Genomic DNA, 17,944 nt, shown 5'->3' on the forward strand with positions numbered 1-17,944 from the left:
TTGCACAGTTGGGACTAGTCAACTGCCCCTCCCCTTCGTCCTTGCAGGCAGCTCCACCCCTCCCTCTACCTGTCTCCAACAACAGAGGCCAGGCTGCCACGGCAGGAGCAGGGAGTCTAACCCCAGGTAGGGACTCTGGCTGGCCACTCTTGATGGGGACATCAGAGAGCCCTGGAAAGGACCCACCTAAATGATCAGGGCTTAGAGGTCTCCAAGCCCTGGTCACAGACAGGGGCTGAGACTGGCAGGAGCTTAGGCACGCCGAGGGGGAAGGGGTCCCATGGGCAGGTGAGTTTGAGAAATGCTGCTCATCTGTTACCCCTCACGCCCACTCCAGGATAGTGTGATGCCTGTGTGTTCATCTGGGGCTTTCAACCTTTGCCCTTTGTAGGTGGGTCACATCTCCCAGACTCCTGCTCCAAAGCACCTGGACACCTGGGTATTTGCTGAACTTGGGGAGCAGGTAGGCACTCCAGATCAGCCCCCACCCGGTGCCTCAGGAAGAGCACCAGGACCCACAGTGGGCCATTGCCATCTCCTGCAGCTGCAAAAGAACTGAGACTGACTCCACCCATCCTCCTGCTCTCCGGCCCCCATCCCCAACTTCCCAACTTCCTGGGCACCCCTGCTGGCCAGCTGCTTCCCACTGCATCTCACACTGGACCAGCCTGGAGACCTCACTTGCTCCCGGCCACCCCGGCTGCTTGGGAAAATCCTGGTGCCTGCAGGGACTGCAGGAGGCCCCCGAGGCCTGCACTGCTCTCTGGATGGCCTGCTCTTTCTGACAGCTGGGGCCGCACCCTGCATCTATGTGTTGGACCTGGAGGGACGCTCCATTTGCCACCTGTCCTGCTGCCTACAAGAGGCTGGGGCCTTTGTTCCAGAGGACGTGGCTGTGACAGCTTCTGGGCTTGTGGTGGTCAGTGACCTCATCCATGGGGCTGTCCACGCTCTCCAGCACACTACCCGGGACCCTCAGGGGCACTGGGTGACGGTGGGCACATTCCTGTCCCCTCGAGGGCTGGCTGTGGATGCCCTTGGCCGCTTCCTGGTGACAGATTATGTGCTTGGGGCTGTGCATAGCTTCACATTGGGCCCTACCTGGGAGCCCCTCACCCCAGCCTCAGTGCTGGGTCTGGAGGGCCCTTGCTGGGTGAGCCCAGGGCCTGATGGGGGCCTTGCTGTGAGTGAGGAGTTTGGGGATGTGTGGCTGTTTGGCAGTGCCTGCCAGCCCCTGGGCTCTCTGGGGGTCCTGGGGGAACACACCTTTGGTTGCCCAGCAGGGGTGTGCTCTGATTCAGAGGGCAGTGTTATTGTGGCTGATGAGCGGAGACACCAGGTGACCCTGTTTCCCAGGGCTGGGGTGCCTATCTGCCTGTTGTCACAGGGGCTCCAGCGACCCTTGGCGGTGGCCTGTTCACCTCAGGGCCAGCTTGTGGTGGGAGATGCTGGGGACAACCACATCAAGGTGTACCAGTACCTCGGGCAGCTGGCCTGATGGTAGGCTCTGGTGAGGGCAGGCCAGGGGCTCCAGCGACCTTGCCGGTGGCCTGTTCAGCTCAGGGCCAGCTTGTGGTGGGAGATGCTGGGGACAAGCACATCAAGGTGGACCAGTGCCCGGGGAGCTGGCCTGATGGTAGGCTCTGGTGAGGGCAGGCCTCACCATTCCTGGCCAGCCTGAGGCCCTAAAGCACCATGGGAGGCTGGTGGGCTCTTCTGGGGCTGCTGGCCATGCTTCTTGACTGAGCCCCGACCGTGCCAAGACCTGGTCCTTTTGGCGAGTACTCCCATCTCATCAGCAGCCAGAGATCGGCTGCCTTCTGAGTCTCCTTTATGAACCTCCCATACTGGGCCCTCTGTGTGTCTGTCCAGTGTGCCTCTGGCCCTGCATTCAGTACCTGCAATCCACTCAGACCCTGGCTTGCTCACTTGGGTCCCAGGGAGCCTGGGCTTTGGTGATGGCAGTAGAGGCCTGAAGGCCCTTGGCGTAGTGGGCTGCCTGCCAGCACATACCAGGCAGGATCCTAATCAGAGACAGGCAGGGCGGGTGTGTCTGGGCTGGGTGGCTTGGGGAAGAGGTGTGGTCCTTCATTGTCCCCCAGCATTGGAGGCGTCCACAGTCCTGAGTTTCCAGCAGCTTTTCTGGGCTCAGCAGAGGTAAGGAGGAGGCAGAACAGGGGGGGCAGCCTTTGAGGTGCCCTGGGAAGCACGTGGCTGGGTTTGGAGTCTCAGTGCCCACTCCTGCACTCCCCACGTGAAACCACTTTGAAGACTGTCCAAGTCTTCAGGTCTCTGCAAATTACACCCACACGGCTCCAAGTTCGTAGGGCAGGACGGCTGGGAGGTTCTAGGCGCACAGGTCCTGAGTAGCCTTCCTCTGAGGACAGACTCCTAGTGCTTAAAAAGAGAGAAAAAAACAGGATCTTTTCTCCCATGTTACAACTGGGGAAATGAGATCTGAAAGGAGGTTGTGTGTGAGTGACTGGGGGTTTACTCAGCCAGCCTGGGAACCATTGGGGGTCTTCATTGCGTCGTCCTGCCCCTTCAGGTTGTGAGGTGGCGCTGCGGCTATCACCAGGACACTGGCATCTGTGGTTACACCTGTTGAGATTTTCTCAATATGTCCGGGCTCCTGTGGGTGGGGGATTAAATGGGCAGATGTAAAAAGCACGCGAAGTAGGTGCACAATAAATGTTAGCTGCTGCCCTGGTCCGAGATTTTTGCACCTGTAGCAGAAGAAGTTGGCGATGCCTGCGTGTGCGCTCCTGGAGCTCCAATCGCTGCGACTCTGGAGAGGTATGAGTAGTGGGAGGTACGGCCTGGGGCCGCGGACAGCTCCTTCGGGACCCCACGCAGGGCCTCGGGGCCCTTCACCCTGGGAGAGGGGCCAAAGGTGCGTCCGGGTCCCCCCAGAGCCGGGCCCTCGGGTTCCCTCGGACGAGAAAACCGCTCCAGCAGGGCCGCCGCGCGCGCGGAACGCTCGGGCGCGGCCAGCGGGCACCCGGGCGCTTTTGGGGACGGACCGTCGCGCGGCAACGCGCAGAGAGGGCGGAAATGGGGCTGGTGTCCCGCGGCGCGGCCGCGGCGGGGCTGGGGGCCGCGAGCGCCGTCGTCCGCCCGGGCCCGCCCGACGCGGTCCCCAACCCCGTCCCCTCCCCGCCGCCCGGGGGCGCGGCCCGGGGCAGCAGCCGGTGAGCAGAGGGGAGGCTGGGGTCCGTGGAGGGTCCGGGGAGCCGGGTGGCGGGGAGCGAGGGTCCCTGGGGCGTCGCCGGGCCGCGGGCCCGTTTTCTCGTCCACGCCGCGGGGACGCAGCTGCCGCCGGGCCTGCGCCCGCCTGGGCGCGCCGGCAGGGCCTTGAGCGTCCGGACCGCGGCTCCTCGCCGCTGGGACGGGCGGAAGAGCTTCGCCTGTTCTGAAGGCAGGAAAGTTTCTTTTCGTTGTTTAAACAAACAGCGCGGTGGGGCTGCGCCCTGGAGAGGCCTCGCCGGAGGAGGTTCCGGCGGGCGTCCCGCGTCCGCTAAGTCCGGGCGTGCGGAGGCGGCGCTCGGCGGGAGCCGCTCTGGCCCCGGGCTCAGGCCCTGCTTCCAGGCAGGGCTCTCAAGACGTTCGCGCCGCTCGGAGCCCCGCCCGCCCCGCGCCTTCGGTACCGATCCCTGCTCTTCCATCTTTCCGGCGCTGCCTGGCGAGCACACTTGCTAGCCACCCTCGCTCCTGGAGACTGAGGTGGGAGTAGAGATGAGAATTTGCTCCATCATTTGTTGAGTTCTCTGGCACCCCTCGGATCAGAACATCAACATCTGCCTTCCACTGTCCTTCCTTAGACTGAGGAGCTATTTATTTTGTTTCGCTTTTAAGGTGACCAGTACATGAACCATACTCCACACAAAGGAAGTGCATGCAACTCGTTGGACTTACCCAGTGAACAGAATAACCAGCCACCCCCGATCGGTTTACTCCTAGGCCAAAGGTTCCTGTGGAGGGTGTCCCCCACAGGCATGGTGACCCAGCTGGTGTGTCCTGAGGGACTGACACACACCAGAAACCTTATACTATGCTTACTGATGGACTGTGGCAGTCACCAGCCAAATACTTGGCCCCTCACAGGCAGAATTTCTCTGTCTCTCTCATAATGCCCCTGGTGCCTTGTGTCAGTGGTCCCCTGGAGTCAGACCCTGCAGAAGGGACCAGAAAAGAAATTGGCCCTTGATACCAGCCATGGGACTTTGGCTGGGGCCAGTGTTGGTCATGAGGTTTACCTTAGTGGGCATCCCCTGATTGTCTGCCCTCTGAATACTGTGGGGAAGGGGCATCTAGGAGTTCTGCAGCTGGACTGTAGGTATCCTTTTTAGTTAGAACCCACAACTATCAAAGTCCCCTTTGGCTGTTTTAAGAGGCCTAGACCTTCCAGCCACTGGTCTGGCCTACCTTCAGGGCGGAGAGCAGCTGCACCATGGTCTCTTAAGCTCTGGCTAATTGTGTCTTTGTGTGAGTTCCCTCACAGACATGTGTGCCCTCTGTCCCGTTGCCTCTAAGGGCTTTGTGAGTGCTGAACTTGGAGGCCCATGCTCAGTCCAAGGTCTGTGTCCCTTCCTTAGTATGGGCTCCAACTTGGGGGGGCGGTCTTTGCTCAGGATGTCTGCTGTCATTCACTTAGGTGAGATGGGTGGTCAGTGTCTAAAGAATGCAAATGTGGGCACCCAGAGCCTGCGAGCCAGCCTAGTAGGCCCCCACCACTGCAGTGGGCGAGGTGGTCCTCTCCATTAGGTCTGCTGGAAGGAATTCTGGTGAAAGAATGAGAAATTGCCCCTCCTGGCAGGGGGTGCCTATAAGAAGACTTCAACCCCTCTAGCTCACTTCTGGGAAGGAAAGGCCTGGGGCCCTGCAGAATTCAGGACTTGCAGCTGCTTGGGGCCTTTCTTATTGCTCCAAGGACCAGTCAAAATAGAGGCCAGGAAGGCTGGTGTTCCCTCAACCTGAAAGAAAATGAGGGTGTTCTTTCATACCTCCATGGCCCATGAACTGCCACCCCATGTCTAGATGGCTACATGGTTGGAGAAGTACATCCCAAAGATGGGAGAATGTTACCCTGCTGGGACCCCTGCCCTGAGGTAGCTGTTGGGGATCCAGAGAAAGATGGGTACTGCTTAGGGACATTGTAGGTAGGGTGAAGAGTCAGAATGGAGACAGAAACCCTGTGAGAACAACGGAGCCTATTTCCTAAACATGGTGGAGGGTGGATGCTCTCCCTGCTGTGGAGGGGAGTCTCCTTCAGGTTCTGGGCTCAACTGGCCTTAGAAACCTCCTGGGCCACTGCATGAGTACCCAGCTAGTATCTGTGTCTGGTTTCCTTCAGCCCAAAAAACATGTTTTAAATTTCCATCTTTATTCTTGCTAATTTAATACATAAATCATGATTTGTTAAAGTTGTAATTTGTTTTACTTCGTTGAGACTGTACACTTTTCCATGTACTGCTCAAAGAAATCTCTAGCCTGGTGCAAAGGCACACATCTGTAATCCAAGCTGTGTGGGAGGCTGAGGCAGGAGGATTGCAAGTTCAAAGCCAACCTCAGCAACTTAGCAAGGCCCTAAGCAATTCAGTAGACCCTGCCTCTAAATTAAAAACAAAACAAAAAAATATATATATTTGTTTATATATATACATATATGTGTACATATATGTCTACATATATATGTATGCATTATATAAAAGAATTGGGGGGCTGGGGTTGTGGCTCAGTGGTGGAGTGCTCACCTAGCACATGGGAGGCCTTGGGTTCGATCCTCAGCACCACATAAAAATAAAGGTATTGTGTCCATCTACAACTAAAAATATATATATTTAAAGAAAGGGGCTGGGGATGTGGTTCTGTGGGTTCAATCCCTGGTACCAAAAATTAAAAATGAATAAATAAGAAGGGCTGGGGTACAACCAGAGAAATGAAAAGTTGTGCTCCATTTGTGTACAATGAGTTGAAATGCATTTTGCTGTCATGTATAACTAATTAGAACAAATTTAAAAAATAAAATAAGAAGGGCTTGGGATGTAGCTCAGTGGTAGAGCACTTGCTTAGCATGTGTGAGGTCCTGGGTTCAACCCCAGGCACCACAAAAAAGGAAGAAAAAATCAAAGTCCTTTACCTGTAGCTCAGGTACCCTTGTCAGGTGACATCTATCTTGCATGTCGCCTTGACTTCTATGGCACATGCCGCTGCTGCTTCCTGGGGCAGCACTCGGGCTGGCCTCAGGAGCACAGCCTGTGTGAGATGAATCGTCAAGACCTACCAGCCTCTTCCACCAAACCCAGAACTGGGTTGCCCCAGTGTCCGCTAGGACTGTTTGCCACATCCTGCAACATGCCCTGAGTCAGCCCTTTCCCCTCTCTTGCAGGGTCCCTGGCATGGTGCTCAAGGCCTTTTTCCCCACTTGCTGTGCCTCAGCAGACAGTGGCCTGCTGGTGGGACGGTGGGTCCCGGAGCAGAGCAGTGCTATAGTGCTGGCCGTGGTGCACTTTCCCTTCATCCCTATCCAGGTCAAGGAGCTCCTAGCCCAGGTGCAGCAGGCCAGCCAGGTGGGTGTGGCCGTGCTGGGCACCTGGTGCCACCGCCAGCAGGAACCTGAGGAGAGCCTGGGCCACTTCCTGGAGGGTCTGGGCACCATCTTCTCCCATGAACCTTGGCTACAGCTGTGCCGGGAGAGGGGCAGCAAGTCCTGGAGCTGCAAGGCCATCCGCCAGCAAGTGCCTGTTGCCCCTGGTGTCCCCAGCGAGGACCAGGTCATGCTAATCTTCTATGACCAGCGCAAGGTGCTGCTCTCCCAGCTACACCCACCCACAGTCCTGCCTGACCACCAGGCCGGAGATGCTGTGGCCAGTAGTGGGAGCCTGGCTGTAGTCTTTGACACAGTGGCACGCAGCGAACTGCTCTTCCACGGTGACCAGTATGATGAGGGCCCTGTGCGGCTGAGCCACTGGCAGTCAGAGGGTGTGGAGGCCAGTGTACTCGGGGAGCTGGCGAAGCGGGCCTCAGGGCCAGTCTGCCTGCTGCTAGCCTGTCTGCTGTCACTGGTCTCAGCAGTCAGTGCCTGCTGGTAGGTGCCCCTGGGATTTAGAGGGTATGGCAAATAGGCCATCAAGAGTCACAGGCTTGCCCCTCAGTGGGCAGGGGCACAGAAGTCCACATGGTCCCTTCCTTAGGTGCACAGCACACTCTGGGCCCTGGCTTTCATATTGTCTTTCCTTCCCTGCACATCTCAGGGATGTCCCAGGGGTGGCTGTGGTTCCTATGTCCCTTACTCCTGAGGTGAAGCCAGTTCTTCCAGCAGTCTTGGTTATTGCATGGCAGCCCACCAGATAGAGGTATGAGGTGAGCTGCAGGTGGTTCAGGTCCCTGAAAGAAAAATCAGAAGTCTGTCCTTCCTGAGTTGCTTGCTCTCTGAGGCACACAGGCCCAGTCCTTTCCTGCTGCTCCTACTCCTCCACCCAGCAGGCCTTCAGGTGCTACACGCTTCCTACAGGAGAGGCAGTCTCTCCAGGCCATGGAGTGGCATTCACTCACTGACAGCAGACTGCCTGGGGTGGTGGCTGATCTCCAGAAGCACCTGCAAAGGTGCCAGTAGTGCCAGGGGGTGTTGTGAATAGAGGGCCTAGGAGCTGGGAGCCCCTCAGCCTGAGAAGATATTTCCTTGGTGCTGTCTCCTGTGGCAACTGTGCTTCCTCAGTTGTCTCCTTCCCTGAGGTCCAGAGACAACCCTGTCAGGTGAGGGGATTTGCTCTGGGTGTGCTTGGGCACTGGCCTGGGAAGAGAGTCCCTGGCAGCTCTAGGGGGACACACTTGGCCCCTGGGGATCTTGATGTGAAGAGTGGGTTTGGGGCTTCATGACAGCCTTGGAATTAATGAGGTGGAGGTATGTGCCTGACCAAGGTGCAGTTGTGGCAGAGAAGGTCTTCAGCTTTTATCATGTTCTCAGAGGATCCAGTAAAGGGTAGGAGCTGCTTGTGTGCACTGTCCGTTCTCCTGTTAGGCACATGTTGGTCATTGACTGGTGGTTGTCAGCTCTGGAGGCATGACTGTCACTACAGAAATGAAACCCCCTTTCCCCGCTTGTGGGTTTGTGCCTTGCCCAGCAGCTTCAGGGGTGTTGTGAGGGACCTAGGCCATGCAGGGCCCCTCTGCAGCCTTGGAGAGACCACTGCACAGATGGGGGTCTCCATGCAGCCAGTGAGAAGTTACCTTCTGCCTGGTTGGCACTTAGGACAAGGAGGTTCATTCTTGGAAGTGGTTCAGAGCCAGTCATTTGAAGAGGAAGGAGGCCTTTCAGCCTTCCAAGGTCAGGTCTCCCCTTTCTTCCCGGGTCTTAGGCATTCATTAGTTGCAGCTTTGTACTTTCTAGGAGCCCTTTAGGTTCTTCCTGCCTACAGAGAGGCAGATGTGATGCTGTCTGTGCCCCTGGATGTGGGTCTCTGGTTCTCAGACTTAAATGCAGTCAAGTTGCCATTGGGCACTTTCTTCTACTTTAGCCCTCAAACATCTCTAGCATGTGAAAGCCTGTGGGTGTGTCTTGTGAGGAACCCACTCTCCTTGTGGAGTGGTCAGTCTCAGAGACCCTTGCTGAGCTATCTGGCAGGCAGGGCAAGATCTTGGGTCCAGAAGGTCACCTGATACCATCTTGGGGCCATCTTGAGACTCAACCGTGGGAGTTGGCTGGGGGGTGGAGATGTGCTTCAGGGCAGAGCTTTGTGAGGAGGGCAGGCTCTATTAATTGGGAGACCACCTTCTGGGAGTGCTGCTCACCCAGCTTGTGCCACCTTGGTAGGCCTTGTGGGCTTCTACTACCTGCCTCCTTGCCCTACTGAGTTCTGGAGTAAGGCCACTGGGTTCTCAGGCTAAGCCTGGCCTGGCCTGGCCCTTCCTCTCTATACCGCAGGGTGAGGGGCACTAGCAGGAAGGAGCACCTGGAGGAACTGAGGCAGAAGCCCTGGTCTCTTGTGCTTCCCACAGGCTGTGGAAACTGTGGCCCCTGCCCTTCATCAGGAGTAAGCTTTCTACCTGTGAGCAGCTCCGGCACCGGCTTGAGCACCTAACATTGGTCTTCAGCACCCAGAGGGCCCAGAGCCCCACCCAGCTGATGAGGTGTGGGCCTGCTTGGGGTTTTCTTCCAAGGTGGGATGGCCATGGGCCTAGCCTTTTCCCCACCCCCATTCTGTACCAGGCCCACTGCACTGATGCCCTCCAGCCAGGCCTTACCATGTGACCTCAGGCTTCCCTGGGCTGCTTCACATCCACTCCTGGCTGACCCTCTTCCAGGAAGGCCAACATGCTGGTCTCTGTGCTCCTGGATGTGGCTCTTGGTCTCATGCTGCTGTCCTGGCTCCACAGCAGCAACAGAATTGGACAGCTGGCTGATGCCCTCGTCCCTGTGGCTGACGTGAGTAGATCTGGGTGGAAGTTGGTTCCTGGGGTGGAGGGCCATCCTGGAGGAAGCTGAATCCCCTAAGCTGCCTGGAGCAGCTTTCCTGTCCTCACCCTAAAAACACCCTGAGCATATGCCCTTGGGGCCTTTGGGACCTGTGTCTTGAGGGGCAGCACTTGTCAAGTACCCACCTTGGCTTCCTGTGTCTGTGCCATTTGTGGTTGAGGCTTTTAAGGGGAGCCCTCCCCCTGCCAGGCCCAGTATCATGACCCTCCATTGCTCCCCCTCCCTGGAATTAATTCTGCTCTCCTGGCCTCTGGTGCCCTCTGTGGTCAGCGTCAGGAAATCTCTCAGTGCTGGGGCCATCCACATTGATTGTGTTTCCCATGCTGAAAGCTAGGGCACAAGCTTCGTGTCTGTGCTCCTGACTTTGCCTGCAGGGTCTGTGCACCATGCCCTGGCCAGGGGTAGCCCTTCTGGCTCCTCCCTCTGGCCTGCCTACAGCATTTCCATGATGCCTTGGAGCCTTCCACTTCCCTTGCTTGGAGCTGAAGCCCATTCTCTCCCATTAGGAGCTTGTTTTCCCTTAGGGTGGTGGTTCCTTTTGCCCTTCATCCCACCCTTGGACTGTTGGGGACCTCCTGTGGACTCAATCTCTGCCTCGTCCAGGCAGCAGTTGTGCACTGGGCTTACTTATGTCCAGGCCAGGACTCTGGTGGCAGGAACAAGCACCTCTTGGCTCCTTGTGGGCTGTGGGGATGCAGGGAGGCCAGCACAGAAGGAAGGAGGGGACCCTGGCAGCTTTCACTCTACCTCTTGACCAGCTTTGTCCTAGACCTCCCTTTTGTGAAATTGCTCAAAAATATCAATATTTAATTAAAAATGAAAGTTTCTTCCTGCTGCCACGCTCTTATCCCTTAAATATTAAATAAGTTCTATTTATAAAGAATGCTCTTCCTGTCTTGCTGGTCCTGACACATCTGAGATCTTAGCATGGAGTTGGGAGGGATCTTTGGTGTAGGCAGGTGGGAGTGCAGAGATGTTGCTCCTGTGGATTGCCTCACCTGCAAAGCTGAAGGTCCCTCAGGGCCTGCCCCCTGTGGACAATGCAGTACCTGGATACTGGCTCCCCTGGGTGACTATGACCCAGCTTCCCTGGTTGTTCTTGAGGTTCCTGTGCTATCTCTTGTCTTTATTTGACCATGTCCTTTCCTCTGGGGCACTTTGCCTCCAGCCATCCCACCTGTTGTCTGGGCCCCTGCTGGCCTGACACCCTCTCATTCTGCCAATGTCATCCCCAGGCCTCTGTTGGAAGGTGGCAGGGTGGGGTCTTGGACAGAGGACCTCATTGGCCCACAGGCTTCCCTGCAGGGCTTGAGGTGAGCCATTGTCTGTCCAGCTTTGGACAGGTTGAGGCCAAATGTGGTGAAATAGAAGGGAGAGGGAGGCTCTTATGTGGAAGTTAATGCTCACTGGGGAACATGTGCCCAGTGGGCCAGGGGGCATCTGGAGCCTGCTGGGAGAGGTCAAAGTCCCAGAATCCATTTGTGAAGAGGGATTCCATGGGAAACATTGCCCACCCGCATTAGGAGATGGTAGTCTGGACCCTAGGAAGAAGGATGTGGGCTATCTTTGCCCTGCCCAGATGGGCTGGCCTGTGCAGGGGCTCGTTATAGGCAACCTCAGGAGGTGCAGATGCTGACCCCAACTGTACACCAGTCCCCAACATGTCCCTACTTCCATGTCCCTGCAGCGTGTGGCCGAGGAGCTCCAGCATCTGCTACAGTGGCTGATGGGTGCTCCCGCTGGGCTTAAGATGAACCGGGCACTAGACCAGGTGCTGGGCCGCTTCTTCCTGTACCACATTCACCTGTGGATCAGTGAGTGCCTGAGAGGTGGGGTGGGGAGTCCCAGCAGGGCTTTCCCACACAGGGGCCTGAGTCCTGCCTAAGGAGGGCAGTGGGGCCCCAGGTAAGCCCTGCCTCCCTTGTCCCCTCCTCCTGGCTTCCATGCATGTGAAGCCTGCTGTGCTAGACCATCTCAGCTGAGGGTCAGGGCAGTGGCATGGTCTGTGCACATGAAGTTCTCTGAAACCTCAGGGGTCCATCCTCAGAAACTGGGGGTTAGGGTGGTCCCAGGACCACCCCAGGCATCCCCTGAGGGCTGGCCCTGTCCTGCCAGGCTACATCCACCTCATGTCCCCTTTCATCGAGCGCATCCTGTGGCACGTGGGCCTCTCAGCCTGCCTGGGTCTGACAGTTGCCCTATCCATCCTATCGGACATCATCGCACTCCTTACCTTCCACATCTATTGCTTCTATGTCTATGGTGCCAGGTAGGCATGTACTTTCTGGGTGCAGCCCTCCAAGCCCTTGGGTGCACAACAGGCTCTGGGGCCAGTGTGGGTGAGCTGTGTGGTGTGGTGTGAGCCTGCCTGGCCCTCAATGTCCACCTCCTGCAGGCTGTACTGCCTAAAGATCTATGGCCTGTCCTCTCTCTGGCGTCTCTTCCGGGGGAAGAAGTGGAATGTTCTGCGCCAGCGAGTGGACTCCTGCTCCTACAATCTAGACCAGGTACTTGCAGGGCTCGTGTGGGAGGTGCTCCTGGCTGTAGGTGGCCTGCATGGCTGACCCCATTTCCATTCCTACTGGCCCTGCCAGTGCAGCTTCTTGGGCTCTACCAGGGGCAGCCTGCTCTTGTTCACAGTTGCCCTGGGATGGGGGTGCCTTAAGGTAGTGCAGGTTTTCCCCTAGGTAGGAGACAGACCCTGCTTCTGCTCCCTCGGCCCTGGCCTCTCTAGGCCCTAGGGCTGTGGGCACAGGGCCTGCTCTGGCATGTCCCATTCTTTTACTTAGCCCTGCCACAGGGACACTCTTTTGTAATGTGTGCTGTGCATCCCACTGGCCAGTCTCTCCATGAGGCAGCATGTTCACAGGGCTCCTGGTTGTACCCCGTGTAGTACTAGGAAAGGTACCTGAGCAGGCTGTCCTGAGTTCATTCAGGAGGCCAAAAGGTCTGGACTGTAGTTGCAAGACCAGTAGGGGTGGGCAGCAGTGCTGTAGGGACTGCCCTTGATCAGGATCTTGTGATGCCAGGTGTGCTGGTCCCCTTCTCCCCACAGCTATTCATTGGGACCTTGCTCTTCACCATCCTGGTCTTCCTTCTACCCACCACGGCCCTGTACTACCTGGTGTTCACCCTGGTGAGCCAAGCACCTCATGACATGGGGTCACTGCTATCTCTGCCTGTGAGATGGGCAGCTGTGTGTCAGGCTGTTCACCCCATAGGCCACATTAGCGTGCTTGTTCTGGACGCTCTGGGCAGTGCTAGGCCCTGGAGTGGTTGAGGGCCCAACTTGGAGGAAGTGCCACTTACTGCTGTGAGGCATGTGGTTTATGCTGGAAGAGCAGGTGGGGCCATGGAGGAGTGCTCCCTTGGTGCTGTGTGCTGCAGGTGGGCAGCACCACCTAGCCCAGGCCCTCTAGGCATGGTTTGTCAGCACATGGGCCATGGGATACACCATCTGGGTTGACTGCTCTATCCTCAGCTTTGCCCAGGGCAGGACTGCTGTTTCCTTCCTGCCTCCTGGGTATCTGGGCCTTAGGGTCAGGGACCAACTTGGACCCTGTGTTCTCAGGGTGGGATCCAGGCTTTGCCCAGGGACCTTAGCCATGGCCCAGGACTGTTGGGCTGCTCTGCTTGTGGGCATGTCCAGAATGCTCTGGCCATGGCCTGATTCAGAGGCCCTCACTGCTGCCTCTACTGCAGCTCCGGCTCCTGGTGGTCACCGTGCAGGGCCTGATCCATCTGCTTGTGGACCTCATCAACTCCCTGCCTCTGTACTCCCTCGGACTCCGGCTCTGCCGGCCCTACAGACTGGCAGGTGAGTACTATTTGCTGAGCACCAGCCCCACCAGCAGATGTTAACACATCTTCAGGCCCTGCCAAAGTAATTGCCACACTGGCTGTCACACTGGCACCTCCTTCCTGGAAGCAGTGGCATGTGTGTTGTGTGTGGCAGGGCAGACAGGGCTTCCTGGTCCCAGGCATTGCTGCCTCCAGTGAGGTAGAGTGGGAGACCCATCTAAGGCTGAGGTCCAGAGGCAGCTTTGCTATGCCTCCGATCTTTCTGTAATATGTATGGCTTGCTCTAGGGTCTATCCGTGCTAGGTGCATGTTGTCTGACCATGGCTCAGGGAAGATCCATCCCCCTGTGGTCATGTGAGCATGTGCCTTCTAGTGCCCATCAGCCTTGGGGGGCAAACTGGGATGAGAGCTGCAGGCTGGCCAGACCCTGTGACAGGAGTGCCTTGTACTGTCGAATCAGCACTCACACCCCAGCTGTCTTCCCTCAGTTCATGCCACAGGTGGCTGCCCCATAGTGTTCTGATGCCGGCTCAGGGGAGATGCCCCCTCGGGAAGACTTCCTGCTGGACGTGAGGTTGTGGGTCAGCTCTTCTAACTCAGAGGTTTTGAACACAGCAGGGGACCTGAGGATGTCCTGACAGCCACCATCTGGCACCGCTTCAGGTGGTGTCCAAGGTGATCAGCATGCCCTGGTAGCTTTGCCAGCCAATTCAGAGCAGGGGGATATGGACACACATTTGTCAGCTTTGAACCAAGGTCAGCTTCCTTGGAAGCTGGGCATCCCCCTGCTGCTGGACACATATCTACAACTCCCGCCCTTTTTTTTAAATACCATTGGAATTCTTTTTCTTTTTTAATATATTTTTCTTTTTTAGTTTTTGATGGATCTTTATTTTATATTTATGTGGTGCTGAGGATCAAACCCAGTGCCTCATGTATGCTAGGCAAGCACTGCACCACTGAGCCACAACCCCAGCCCCTACAAACCCTTTTGAGAACATCTTTTCCAAGCCATTTTCCCTGCTGACTCCAGGTGGCCCAGGCCATGTGCAGTACTGCCCTCACAACCCTCTTCCCAACAAGAGGCGACCTCTTGTTCGCCTTAGAGCTTGAGGACTAGGCAGGAGCAGAGCAAGTCCCCACAGCAGCCTGGCTCTTTCCTCACCAGCACTGGTTTGTTACCAGAGCAGGGTCATTTTAACTTCACATGAAAGGCCGTGGATGCTGCCTCCTCTGTTCCTGTCCGTGTTAGCTTTGGGGCCTCTTCATCAAGTGATCTTTAGCTCCTGTTCTTTTCCAGAACTTTCCACTTCGGGAGAACCTAGGTTAGGGAGCCTGAACTGCAGGCCAGGGGCCTGAAGGGTCCTCAGATCAGCCAGCCACACACAAGTTGGAGAACAGAGGCTCATAGGGCGGCCACCCCCCAGCAAGCACCCTGTCCTGTCGAGAAAGCAGCACAACCCGCTGCTCCACCAACCACCTGGCACCCATCCTGCTCTTCCTAGCTTGCTAGTCCTCAGCTTCTGCTTGCCAATGACATTCAGAGGTTTCAGCGTCAGCCAGGAGCTAACCCCCAAGAGGCAGATCCAAAAGGTGGGAGCAGGGAGAGCTGTACATGCCCAGAGGAGCCTGCTGCCATCTGGGTGTGCCCAGGGGAAGGGGTCTTCACTGTTAGAAGTTTCTACCCATACCAGCAGGTGGCTGCTGCCCCCCAGCAGGGCCCATGAGTGCTATCTGTGGGTCCGTGTGCTTCACGGGATAGACCTTCCCCCTCTTAAGCACCCTGTTCTTCTTATAGCTGGTGTGAAGTTCCGTGTCCTGGAACATGAGGCAGGCAGGCCTCTTCGCCTTCTGATGCAGGTAAGGCCTCCCTGTGCCCTGCATTTCTACCAGGACTGTGATGCCCTCCCACCATGTTCTGCCTATGTTCTGGAACAGCTGGGGCCAGGACCCAGAGGAGCCAAGGGGTAGATTCCATAGAGGAAGGCTCCCAGGCCTCTGGGCACCATGGCCAGAAGGGCTGGAGCACTCACTGTGGTCTATATAACTGATGCCTGGCCCAGCCCATGGAGGGCCTCCTACCCAGAATCACAGATATCCTGGGTTGCCTGGGGCTTCCCCACTTGGCCTGGGTCATCTTTTGCCCTGGGCCCCATAGTACTCAAATTCTGGATGGAACAGAACTGATTTTGTGAAGGCTTTGGGACACGTAGGCATGACTTACGGGTCTGCACCCATAGGGCTCCTTTATCTTAAACAGTCCTGGGTGCTTGGTCCCTGCAGGAAGCAGGGTAAGTTTTTGGGTAACTCTCAAGGTATCAGACTGCCTTTTGGGTGAGTCCTTCCTGTCCCAGTGTAGTCTCTTTGAGGTAGGCAGGGACTCTGTGTGATTTTACCCTGCCCCAGGAGACCCCTGGGAGCTGAGTGAATTCTGGCATGGAGCTTGTTGACCCCAAGAGAATGTATAGCTCCCACCTCACCTTGCTGCCCTGGGGGAATATGGAGCTCTCTAACCCACTATTGATCCACTGCCTCCCTGGAGTCAGCCCAGGAAGCCAGAGTGCCCACACCCCAGTGCTTTCTGTGCAGACATGGGTGAAACACTCCTGACAACCCACTAACCACTGCTCTGTCCTTCCAGATAAATCCTCTGCCCTACAGCCATGTGGTGCACACCTACCGCTTGCCCAGCTGTGGCTGCCACCCCAAACACTCCTGGGGCTCCCTATGCCGCAAGCTGTTCTTTGGAGAGCTTATCTACCCCTGGAGGCAACGAGGGGACAGGCAGGATTGAGGGGCCCAGCCACAGCCCAGTCTTCCCTTCCCTCTGCAAGGGTAACGTTGACCTTGGGGGCAGGACAGGTCACACACAGGGTTCAGGTCAGACACACTGCTCCTGAGTGAGGGCAGCCTTGCTCTTGAGTTCCTGTCCTGGATCTTGGGGGCCTCTGCAGTCCCTGCCAGGCAGCCAGCTGCCACCCCATGACCCCATCCCTCTCTAGCACCATCTGCCTTGGGAGCCTCCTGGTCAGCTGTGAAGCCTGGCAGCCCCCAGTCTTGCCACCACACCCAGACCATCTGGGATGTGCTGGCAGGTCTTCCTGGCTGCTCTCCAGCAAACCGCCCCCATCAGGTGGGGTGGAAGGACCCTCCCAGGACGCACTCCTAGGGCCCCGATGCCTTCCAACTGCTGCAGCAGAGTGCCCCCATCTGGGAGTTGAAGCAGCTGCTGGCCCAGCCCCGGCCCTTATGGATCAGAGCCCTCACCCTGAGCTGGGCAGGCTGGTTTGCTGGTGCTTCCTGGGGACTGCTTTGTGAGGAGGCTGTTGGCAGGCCATTGGTGCCCCTTCACTGGAAACTGGGCCATCTGGTCGGCTGGAGCTGCCTTTTTGGATGCTGGGTGTCCAACCACCTGGCTGCCCCACTTCTGCCCAGTGCCCCATGGGGACAGCCCTTTGATGAAATCTTCCATCTTCTTACTGGCCTCTTGTGGAAGGAGGCAGCTCCCTCCTGAGCAGACACTCCTGTGCCCACTGCATTAGTGGCCTCTGGAAGGTGGTTTTGGCTCTCAGGCCCAGGCTGCCTGCCAGGATCCTGTGTGGGCCAAGCACCCCAGGGAGAGGGAAGCCTGAAGGTGCTGGGTGGTGTGGAAACGTCTGTGCTGGGGCAGCAAGCCCTGCCCGTCTCTCGGGGCACTTGGGACTGCCCGTTACTCCTTTGCTGCAGGCCACAGCAACACTAAGCACCCAGTGGAGGGTGCTGGTAGGGACAGGTCATGACCCTGACTTTTTTGTTTTGTCTTGAGACGGGTCTCACTGTGTTGCTTAGCTGGTCTAGAACTGGGCTCAGGTGGTCCCACCTTGGTCTCCTGGTTAGCTGGGACTATAGGTATGTGCATCCTGTGCCCAGCTCCCTGACTGCCTTTTCCTGTGATGACAATAAAGCCTCCCATGTGCTCGGAGCACCAGCTTGGCCTCTCCCATTGCATGTGTGCAGCAGGTCTGGGGAGGCTTCAGGGTGGGTGGGGTGGGAAGGTGCAGACACTTCCAGGGCAGACTTGGTATTTTTATTTAAAAATATTTCTTTAGGTTATAGATATACACACAACCTTTATTTTTTTATTTTTATATGGTGCTGAGGATTGAACCCGTGCCCCACACTTGCTAGGCAAGTGCTATACCACTGAGCCACAACCCCAGTCCCCAGACTTGGTTTTATTGAGATGACTGTCCTGTTTGTTTGGGGCTCCCTACAGCAGGGCTGTAGGGACGGGTGTGCAGGCCTTGGGCTCTGGCACAGGCGAGTGAACCTGGGGTCATATACTTGTTATGGCCTTAGCCAGGCATAAGGTGCTGGCTCTTGGGGCAAGGCTGAAGGTGAGTCACTCCCTGGACTGAACTGACCCCACCTATCCTGCAGCCTCAAGAGGCCCTGGGGCTTGCTGCTGCTATTCTGGTGCAGAGAGGGGAGGGAACCCAGAGCAGTCCCTTAACTCCCTGTCCTGGTTCTCTCCCAGGGGTCAGTGGAGACCAGCTGGGGAGTGCCAAAGGGACTTTCCTGGGATTCTGTCCACCAAAAGCCTGCTCAAAGTGGCCTTTGACACCTGTGGTGCTTGGGGCTGCCTTTCAGGAGCTGTGGCAGCTTCTGGCTCAACTACAGAAGCCTCTG

General features: G+C 57.0%; 3 protein-coding genes across 9 annotated transcripts in view; all 3 read left to right on the plus strand.

Annotated features, from left to right (window-relative positions):
- The window catches only part of RAB40C (RAB40C, member RAS oncogene family), a 62,005-nt gene that overhangs the window by 6,028 nt on the left and 38,033 nt on the right, over positions 1-17,944 (plus strand). The gene's annotated exons all lie outside the window — the stretch shown is intronic.
- On the plus strand, positions 442-17,243 carry PIGQ (phosphatidylinositol glycan anchor biosynthesis class Q). 7 transcript variants are annotated; one of them, XM_079121657.1, is made up of 12 exons: positions 443-463; positions 6,389-7,087; positions 8,998-9,129; positions 9,304-9,424; positions 10,711-10,788; positions 11,163-11,289; positions 11,591-11,744; positions 11,871-11,982; positions 12,531-12,611; positions 13,178-13,292; positions 15,075-15,136; positions 15,918-17,243. In XM_079121657.1, exons 2-12 carry the CDS (start codon positions 6,399-6,401, stop codon positions 16,068-16,070), a joined length of 1,824 nt encoding a protein of 607 aa, XP_078977783.1. In that variant the 5' UTR covers positions 443-463; positions 6,389-6,398; the 3' UTR covers positions 16,071-17,243. The 7 variants fall into 7 exon arrangements, with proteins under 7 accessions (XP_078977785.1, XP_078977783.1, XP_078977784.1 ...); XM_079121658.1 differs by having other exon boundaries at positions 9,376-9,424; XM_079121663.1 differs by lacking the exon at positions 443-463 and adding an exon at positions 1,547-2,157.
- Positions 566-1,517, plus strand: NHLRC4 (NHL repeat containing 4; the record flags this gene model as incomplete). Its single annotated transcript, XM_079120023.1, has 1 exon — positions 566-1,517. A coding segment is annotated over one exon (933 nt), but the record flags the coding sequence as incomplete, so codon positions are not given.

This window comes from Sciurus vulgaris, assembly GCF_902686455.1.
Source record: "Sciurus vulgaris genome assembly, chromosome: 18".
Taxonomy (NCBI): domain Eukaryota; kingdom Metazoa; phylum Chordata; class Mammalia; order Rodentia; family Sciuridae; genus Sciurus; species Sciurus vulgaris.

Bases quoted from the DNA above. Each gene is read 5' to 3' on its own strand.
- PIGQ (XM_079121661.1), top strand. From the start codon at position 3,055: ATGGGGCTGGTGTCCCGCGGCGCGGCCGCGGCGGGGCTGGGGGCCGCG. The intron at 10,789-11,162 runs GTGAGCCATTGT...ATGTCCCTGCAG, and splicing joins GCTTCCCTGCAGGGCTTGAG to CGTGTGGCCGAGGAGCTCCA. The intron at 12,612-13,177 runs GTGAGCCAAGCA...CCTCTACTGCAG, and splicing joins ACTACCTGGTGTTCACCCTG to CTCCGGCTCCTGGTGGTCAC.